At 35.9% G+C, this 9612-nt stretch overlaps 1 protein-coding gene across 7 annotated transcripts; it reads right to left on the bottom strand.

Moving 5' to 3' along the window:
- Positions 1 to 402: 402 nt before the first annotated feature.
- LOC121972107 (nucleolin-like) lies at positions 403 to 8553 on the bottom strand. 7 transcript variants are annotated; one of them, XM_042523768.1, is made up of 13 exons: positions 8017 to 8553; positions 7892 to 7941; positions 7736 to 7822; positions 7587 to 7653; positions 7324 to 7387; positions 5370 to 5471; positions 3893 to 4031; positions 2924 to 3049; positions 2725 to 2778; positions 1687 to 1733; positions 1345 to 1449; positions 744 to 795; positions 403 to 551 (listed from the first exon to the last, which is right to left on the bottom strand). In XM_042523768.1, the coding sequence occupies exons 6-13, from the start codon at positions 5469 to 5471 to the stop codon at positions 532 to 534; spliced, it is 645 nt and encodes a 214-aa protein (XP_042379702.1). In that variant the 5' UTR covers positions 7324 to 7387; positions 7587 to 7653; positions 7736 to 7822; positions 7892 to 7941; positions 8017 to 8553; the 3' UTR covers positions 403 to 531. The 7 variants fall into 7 exon arrangements, with proteins under 7 accessions (XP_042379702.1, XP_042379695.1, XP_042379687.1 ...); XM_042523761.1 differs by having other exon boundaries at positions 7587 to 7670; positions 7897 to 7941; XM_042523753.1 differs by having other exon boundaries at positions 7320 to 7387; positions 7897 to 7941.
- Between the last annotated feature and the right edge of the window lie 1059 nt (positions 8554 to 9612).

Raw genomic sequence — 9612 nt, 5'->3', positions numbered from 1 at the left:
AATTTGTACCAAATATTTTAGAGAGTTCTCATTAATTAAAATTTATATCCAAAAAATTTTAAAAAAATCCATGAAAATCTATTAAAATTTTGAATACCAAAAAATTTTCATAGAATTTTAAAAAGTCGAGTTTAAATACCACATGATTTTTTAAAACTCTATAAAAATCCAATTTGGATACCATTATATTTCTATAAAATTTATAAAAGTTTAGATTAAATACACCTAGACTTTTAAATTCTACAAAAGTCATTCAAAGAAATTAAAAATCAAACATACACCCCCCCTAAACAATGTTTAAATCAAATAAAAAAAAAGGAAAAGGGAGGAAGAACTCTTAATATCATTAATTACTTGCATATTGCACTAACTAATTCTATTCGTGGCTTTTTTGCTGCGTTGATCAAGAAATCCATGAAGCGTTGGAGGCTGCGGATGACTCTTCCTTGTTCAGCGTTCTCAGTCACACAGATGAACTGGAAAACAAGAACCGTGTCGCTCTGGTTGGCCTTCCCTAGTGGTACGGGCATTTTAGTCGTATACATCTTCGTCTGGAAAAAAAAAGAGGAAAAACATTGCAATTATCACTGTGTTGATTCATGAAGATGAAGGCTGTGGCAATTATTTTTACTCGAAAAATGGACTGTTAGAAAAATATCAATGTATCAATTTGTTTTGCTAAGAGATCGCAACTATAAAAGGTGAAGTGGATGTTTGGAACTTCAGAACGGTAAGAAACTTACGCCCTTCTTCCTCCATGTTCAAATCATCCTCGTCGTCGTCAAAATCCACATTCTGTAAGATAGTTAAGCTAGTCAAGCAAGGGAAATCATTGACAGTTTCATAATAGTGAAAAAAAAATAGCAGTGTGCCCTAGGATGAGTGTTGATGTAAACATCGATATAAAATAGATTACAACATTGTGCCCGTAATGTTACTCGGGCATATGCTTCTATAATGTTAGAAGTGGGTGTCAACTGTATCAAATCGACAGAATCTATTTAAGATGATATGTGAGGATCAGGGACCATTTCCAAGTGGCACACTCTTTTCCTCTGAGTCTAGTTACTCGGAGACTATACATTTTGTTAGTATTATGTTATGTAGAAGAGAACTTAAAACTGTAATCAACAGAGCACCTGATCGACTAATTATAGGGGTTTCAGTACAAGATTCCTCGTAACATTTTAACCAAACCAAGTCGGACCAATCCTATCTTCTGCTAATGGTAATCAACTTACAAAAATAGAAATGTTGCGTCCTTGAAATTAATCTTACGGTAAAGCTATCTATAATGCCATCAAATGAAGAACTTCTGATGTGAAAAATTCAAAATGCGCTCACCTGATTATAATCATCATCGTCACTTGATTCCTCCTCTTCTACCTCTTCTTCTTCGTCTTCTTCGTCATTTTCACCTTTCTTCTCATCGACCTTTCCATCTTGTCCCTGAAATTTACAGAAGTATCAAAATATATATATATCAAAAGTTATGCACGTTAAGGATGAGTGTTGTTTCCTAAAACTAAGTGTTGCAAATACAAGATATGTTGAACCATTGAACTAAAATAAACCCAACTTATCTACAAATGGCAAACAAAAGAGTAAGTATGAAGATATTACAAGAAGAATTAATCACAAGACATCGAAACCTAATGCATATGTATGTTAAGCTCTGCGCCTTACCTTGTAGTTTTGTTCAAGCTTTTCAAACATATCAAACATCTTTTCATCTGCATGGTGAAAAAACATATATCATAAAAAAACATAAAGTGAGAAAAATCTATCCTATGACATTGCAGATTTGTACATTACCAAACAAAAAGAGCTGCCATATATCTTTATTATGAATAAAATTAGAGTAAGAGTATTTTTTTTTTCTCAATTACAGTAGAACAACAGGAACATGACTAAAGATTGGATGTAAAAAAAAAATCTCAAATAAAATTATTTACATGTCTGGCCTTTGCAGAACTCAAAGTCGATTGTCTTGAATCTTAATATCTTAATCAGGAATTTATCTTAAAATCTTGGCACCAGGAAGTTCTTTTAAATGTCTTCTGCAGCTTGCTAAAAAATAATGATGTTTGGAAAGAGAAAAAAACTTCAAACATAATCTTGCCTTTGCAGAACTCAAAATAAATTGTCTTGAATTTTAATCGAGGAGTTATTTTAAAACCAGGAAGACTTCTAAAAATCTTGGCACCAACATCCAATAAATAGAAGTTCAAGAATGCTATAAACTTGTACTAAACTCAATGATAGTGCAAACACGTACCTGGTGCCAGGTTTGAGCAAGTTTCTCTAAGAATATTTATAGAAATTGAAAAAAGCTCTATAACAATGCCTTGCTTCAGAAACAGTCCAGCAGTTTTTGTCCTTATTTTATGTGTTTTTTTTTGTTTCTTAACATTCTCTAAAATAATCTCGTTATTATTTTCAGGAAAGATCAAGCATCTTGTTGAAACAACTATTATACAACGAAGTCAAATAGTTTATGCCAAATATTTTTTTTCTTGTTTTTCATTTCCATTTTTTTTTCCGAAAAGAAAATACTGAAAAAAGTTCCCACAAACCAAACTGCAATTTAGGATCACAAGAATCCACGAAAAGCCTTTTAATAAGCAAATTAAATCAAGAAACAACAAGAAGCATTTCTTAGTACTTCAAAGTTACAATAACAAAGTGAAATACATAAATAGAAGTGCAAAGAGATTGCCAAACCTGGGTCCCGATCCCATCGTAATTTCTTTTTATCACGCTGCTGCAGTTTTGATCCTGGAAACTAGCAATATTACCAAATTTATCTCCAACAATACCAACAAAAAATGATGATTTTCTAGTTTTTCCATGCATGGTGCTTTAGTTGCTTTACCATACTTAGCTAGTTGAAATATAAAATTTTTTTAGAGACAACTGGTACCTTGAATTAGCTCAGATGGGAAATTTGAAGGTGTTAATACGAGGTAGGAGGCAAGAGCTTCACGTTTCCCTTGTGGTTTTATCTTGAACCTGTCAGAATACCGCTGGATATCTGCATCTTGGTTCTCTGGCAAACAGAAAGAAAATAAAGTGGATATAAAGAATTCCACAACTCAAGAAACAGTTCAGAGAAAAGGAATAACTTGACAGCACAGATGTGTGACCAATAACAGTTTGAACTTTCTAGGCAATACAATGATTATATGATATTCCATGGAGATACAAAGGAAAGTTTCTGCGAAATGAACAAAGTATATTTTGCTTTGCTTATTTCTAGATGTGAGAAAATCTGACAATAAAGATGTGTGTAACAGTTACACTGAGCAACAGATCAGAACAAGTATGTCAATCTCAGTAACAAATCTGACAATCCTCAACCTCTTAATATAACCAACCAACCACCAACATGGCTGCTGTCCTCGTCATCAAACCACAGTCAATATACAGTTTGCAATTACAAACAACTTTGCAGTCTTGTACGCTTCCAACACAAACAGATATTATACCAAAATCAAGAGTAGCAGCAGCTTACAATGATTAGATCACTGGAGTGTTATCTTTGCCAGTTCCATGGAATTATTGAGCTACTTATTAAGTCTAGCTTAACACCAAGAAGTCATGTGTAAATCCATGAATCATATATATGGAGTTATGATACGGCTAGAACGCATCAACATAGTTAAAAGGATTGACAGCAATACGAAAGTAATATTGACTGATAATCATTAAAGATAAGGGAGCATGTCAAAAGAAAGTCTGCTGATGGGTCTCAGAAGACAACAATTTAGTCTTCTGTGACTTAGTCATCACTAACAACACTTCTGATATCCACGAAATAGTTAATTAAAAAATATCCTTGGGCAATTGCTTGCCAATAGCCACAATAAACAAGTTCAGAAATTGATCTTACTTGATTTCGAGGCTACCGCTTGCAAATTATAGCAAGAGGTCTTCCAGAAATGTTCCAACCTAAGTTTTGATGCAATCAAAGCTTTAACTTCATCTGGTAAAGGATCAATAGTGGGCAAACTAGGCAAAGTGACATTTTCCTGTAGAACATTTAATCAACAATGTTAACAGCAGCAGTCAGATGATATTTCCGCAAAAGATTAAGAACATACAACAAACTAGTCATACTATGCATATTAATTACATGGAAGTATTATATTGAAAAATGTTATGCATAAAAAATGGCAATGCTAATCTTTCCTTTAAGACATTGAAGTATCTCAAAATTTGCATACTATACTATTCTAAAAGCTTAGGATGATATCTCAAATAATGAGGTTGAAAAGTATGAGACCTTTAGCAAAATTAGCAAGCTAGAAAACCTGGTGAAATGTTAACAATGCAGTCTTGATAGTAGACAAGAGTACAAAGAATCCAAAGGTGAGCAACTCCCACTACAACATAAAAGTTGGACTAGTGAACCATGCATCTCATTGAAGCTTCAATTCAAGGCTGAAAACACAAAATAACAACTAATATTAACTGTAGGTAACAATTTTCATATTGTTTTGGAAAATCCCCTCAATTTGAATCCATGTGTAGTGTTACCTTGTGTTTTCCAAATTTGCTATTTTTAATACTTCTGTGCAAATTGCGTGATAGAATTCACACATCACTGGCAGATCGCATCAGGTTCAAAAGAACATGAAATTAATTATTATGTAATTTTTTTTATCAACATAAACTATGAACCTATATTTTTTTATTATGAATTGTGATCAGTGTGCTCCATTAATCATATTATGCTATTAAACAAAAAATGAAAGTAATATTGAAACCTTCACAGTTTGGAAATTCTCTAACACAATGCATGATACAAACCCTCAATTTCCAACCTTGTATTAGACCACAATACAAATTTGAATAATTATCACTTGTGCATGGCAAATAGATAATCCTCATTTAAAAATAATGGTCTCTTCGCCTTAAAAGTTCCAAGCATATATGCAAATAAGATTTCTAACAAAATCAAGAATTTTAGCTCCATGATTTTAACATGTTACTACATTTGGAAAATAAGAGGTGGAAAACAGAATTTCAACATCACAAAACTTCAAATTTGAAATTTCTATCATAAGTGGTTGGGTCATTGAGAAATCCTTGGAAATCAAGATATCAAAAAAATTCTATATTAAAACAAAAACTACATACATAATCATATCATTCCAAAAATGAGAAACAGAAATGTATTTTTTTTCTCACGTTCACATATAAATCCAAAAATAAGCATTATGATGATTGTTGTTCCAAGAAGAATCAATCCAAAAGAAAGGTTATGGGTACTATAGCATTTAACTCTAAAGGAGCAAACATAAAGATGCCAAACTATCTTCTTAAATTGTTTTTTCTCGCGATGAAATCATAATAAGCCAACTTACTGGAAAGTCTTCATAAGGTACATGTTTCCCTATTCGAATGTCAAAAGATGACCCAAAACCACGACCACCACCACGACCCCGACCACGGCCTCTAAATGCCATCTGCAAAAAATATAGCATATAATGCATATAAAGAAATAGAAAACATACGTATGAATACTGAGTACAATAACTAGAAGCCAGATCTCTCTCTTTCTTTATAAAAAGAGCAAAAAATTATGTCTTAGAAATTAGTACAGCTTAAGCAACCTGTTTCACCCAAAAATCAAGCAGTGCAAAAAGATTAGGCAACAAGCAGTTTAGGAAACAATCTGACCGCCAAATATTCAAATTAATGTCTCAAACAATTTAGAGAAAAATGGAGCGAGAAATCCCAGTTTATTCCAATGAAGAAAGGAGCACAAACACAAAAAAAAAAAAAAAAGAGCTTTAAAAAAAGAAGAGTAAGATGAGGGCTTAGTATGTCACGCCCCAGGTAGTCTCTGCCAGAAAAAATTTTGACAACATCTCCCCTGTACACTACAGGTGACAATGAGACTTTACTACAAAGCCCTCTGGGCCACATATACCTCGGTCAACATGGCCGGAATAATAATAATAAAATACAACTAAACAACCACGCAGTTATATATTTCAGCCTCTTGCTGACACAACCATGCAGTTTATATTTGAAAACCATCTACTCCACTACTACGACGGAAAACTTAAAATCACAACAGAGAAAACAACATAACGGAAAACATAAGTAGTAGACCAAAACTCGATAAAATATCCTCGAGTACAATCCTACATCACAAGTATATATAAATACATAACAAGGAACCAAAAGTCCAAAGAGTAGAAAACTGTTGCGAAGCAAAGTGATGGGAGACTAGCGACCGAAACCTCCTGACAGCATCAACCTATCAAATCCTCGACGGGTACCGGCTGACATGCATAGTAAGACATAACAACTAGTAATAAATATGAGTACAGCCTCCTGGATATATATATATATATATATATATATATATATATATAAAGGAACAATGCAAAACTGAAATACAGGGGAGAAACTATACTAACCAGGACCTGGATATAAGGTAAACAAGGTCGTCAGACCGAGAGGAGTATCATGATCCTGTATACATGTCAATCATATGCAACCACCAAATATGCAGCATATAAAGTGCAGTAAACACAAGCAATAAATGTAATCATGCATATGATGCCAATGACATGGTCACCCTTGACGCAGTCAACCATCTCACACACGATGGTGAGACCGAGTGGGTAGGGTTATGACAACCGTGCACTATCACTACTCCTGATGAGTGACCGAGTGGACGGGATTCTATCGGAATACATCTATCCTCCTACCCCAAATCATAAGTGGGGGGAGCTCAATGCTCTCATATCCCTGAGACAATCCAGAGGAGGGATCCCTGTCCTGCTACCACGCTGCGTCACACTACCCATGAGTGGACCAACGGAGCCCTTGACAGAGCAACCTGCTGCAACACACCCTACTTGATAAAAACCACTAACCCATGAGTGGTTGTATGTGCAGATCCATGTAACTGGCGATGTGCTCAACAATAATGGAGCCGACTATCGCACAACATGCAATCATGCGAAATGGTGCATAACACTAAGCATGGAAATATCCTGATCCTATCCATCTCTATCTAATGTGTACGAAAAGGTATATAGATCAAATAGAATATCCTAAGTACACAGGTCAGGTATAGTAGAATAAATCTAGGTCCTGAACATAATGAGACATGGTATGTCATTACCTTAAGGACATAAATAATCAAAGGAACATGAATGCAAAAGCAGGTAATAAATACAGCATGCTCGGGTAATAGATAATGACATACCAATGCAGAAATAAACATAAATATTACTACTCGTTAAATATTACTATGCATATCAAACAACAATATCTTAGAAGATAAGTCAAAGTACCTGCCTCAAAAAATGATGATCGAATCCGAAATAGACCCCACGTCGAGATGTCGTCTCGAATCAAAGTCCTGCAATGCATGATATACAGATTTAACTAATTGCATAAATTAATTAGTTAAATCAAATCCCCAACTAAATCTAATTCATTGATCAACTAGGGTTAGTTTCTTTAACCCTAATTGTTCCACCTCCTAATTAGATTCAAATTTAAACCTAAAACAATTCTAGTAACAATTCGTTCTTTACTTCACTATACAACATTCTTACCTTAAGATATAGCCGAAATATAAAGCTTACAGCCTTATAAGCCTCTGACGACAGCTACCCAGAACACCTATACATCCATAAATTCTACTCGAAATCTTACTAGTAAGCAGCAATTTGCTGAAACTCAACACATGGAATATCACTCAAACCTGAATGCCCAATTGTTGAGTCACTGCCGGATGTGCTTGCTGTCGGAAAAACAGTGGCTGGAGCAAACTGGTGTTGCTGTGAAGTTACTGCAAATAACCACCGGTTAGCACAACCACTCCTTACTAGAATTAAATTAAACCCCAAAACACTACAACCTTACCCAAATCCGAAGCCTCAGCTGGTGTTCCACAGCAGAGACAACTTGCTGCCAAAACGAAGTAGTTAGCCCTAGGAGAGATTACTCCAGTGGCCAGATCCCAAATCTGTGCTAGCAACTTACCCTTTGCCGGAGGTGGAGAGGGATCAGGCTGCCGGCACTACGCTAGGGCAGAGGGAAGGCGGCTCTGCTCCGGCTATGACAAGGGAGGAAGAAGATCGCCGATGATGGACCGTCAGCTAGGGCTCGGATCTCCTTCTCTTGGCCGGTTCAAGGCTGATGGCCGACGGTCGAGTGGCGCCGGCACTCAGGGAGTAGAGCACGGGTCGACTGGCGGTGGATCAAGTTAGGGCACGGCTCCGGATCGGAGTGGCGGCGATGCTGTTCGGTGCGATTTGGGGATTTCCGCGGCAAGGAACGATGGGGCAGAGGAGGAGAAGAATGGGAGGGATTGGCTCGAGGCTTCCTTGGCCGAGGGGTCTTGTATGCGGGGAGAAGGCGAGGCGTCGCGAGGCGGCGACGGGTTAGGGAAGATGATCGGGTGGCCGTCGAGTTGGGGAGGAGAGGAAGAAGAAGAGGAGAGATGGCGCGGCGTGGAGAAGTAGGGTTTAGGGAGATCGTGCGTGGAGAAGCACGGTACGGCGACAGAAAAAAAAACAAAAACAAAACAAAAAGAAAAATAACTTTTCTTAGGGGTAGCGTAAATAGATTTTTCTGATTCAATATTTATTTTTGTAAATATACATCGTATGACTTTCGAAAATTTTTTAGAATATTGTTAAAAATTTTAAAAAATTTCGTTAAAATTATTACTTTATTTAATTTTATTATTTAATTAATATTTATTGTCGTATTATTTTACATAATAGACTAATGTCACTGCCCTAGTCACCTTAAGTAGGTAGTCATTGATAAAAAAAATTTGAAAATATCCTAAATTGAGAAAAGAAGTCGTTAAAGAGTTTTGAAATAAGTATTTTAAAGTAATTAATTGCCCTCCGAGCAATAGCGGATCCAGATAAAAAAAGTAAGGGGTGCTCAGAGAAGGGAGCTCGAGTTCATCTTCCTTCTCACTGTCCCTCGCACTACAGTATACTAGTAGAATTTTCCAAGAGCAAAGGGATGCTCAAGCACACTTCCGCTCTCCCTAAATCTGTAGTTCGGATCCTCTGTCTCGAATCTTCTCTGTCCCCATGTCCCACTGTTGATCAGACGGTCCAGATTACATCTCAAGGATGTTTTGCATATCACAAGGATATTACACACATCTTAAAGATGTCATGATACCTTGATATGTAATCTAGATCATCCGATCGGCAGTGGGACTTGGGGACAGAAAAAATTCGGAACAGAGGATCCGAACTGCTAAATCTACCACTGCCTCCTAGCATATATTTATCGTTTTTAAGGCCAGTACAAACTTACCTTCTAAAAGTTCAAAAATTTCACCTCTTGTTATAGATATTTAAATTTTGAATAGATGTCAAAAAAAAATAATATATTCTATGATGATTGATGATCATTTAACATAATCCCCTGGTTTTATTAAGTAAAAAAATTCATATTATGTTACACCCAGAGTGGGTTGCCAACTTGCCATGACCATTAGAATGGATGGCTCCCACGATGGTCATGTGACAATCTCTTGAGCACCTGCTATGCTGAAAACTACCCTATAATAAAAGTGCAATAACAGGGCGTACTTGACTTTGGCATATA

Source organism: Zingiber officinale, chromosome 1B (assembly GCF_018446385.1).
Source record: "Zingiber officinale cultivar Zhangliang chromosome 1B, Zo_v1.1, whole genome shotgun sequence".
Lineage (NCBI taxonomy): Eukaryota > Viridiplantae > Streptophyta > Magnoliopsida > Zingiberales > Zingiberaceae > Zingiber > Zingiber officinale.
Note: the sequence above shows the minus strand (reverse complement) of the source record. Positions and strands in the feature narration are given on the sequence as shown.

Coding starts and splice junctions, on each gene's coding strand:
- LOC121972107 (XM_042523768.1), bottom strand. CDS start 5,471: ATGGCATTTAGAGGCCGTGGTCGGGGTCGTGGTGGTGGTCGTGGTTTT. Junction 2,779..2,923: donor CCCATCTGAGCTAATTCAAG/GTACCAGTTGTC, acceptor GCTAGTTTCCAG/GATCAAAACTGCAGCAGCGT. Junction 1,450..1,686: donor AGCTTGAACAAAACTACAAG/GTAAGGCGCAGA, acceptor TGTAAATTTCAG/GGACAAGATGGAAAGGTCGA.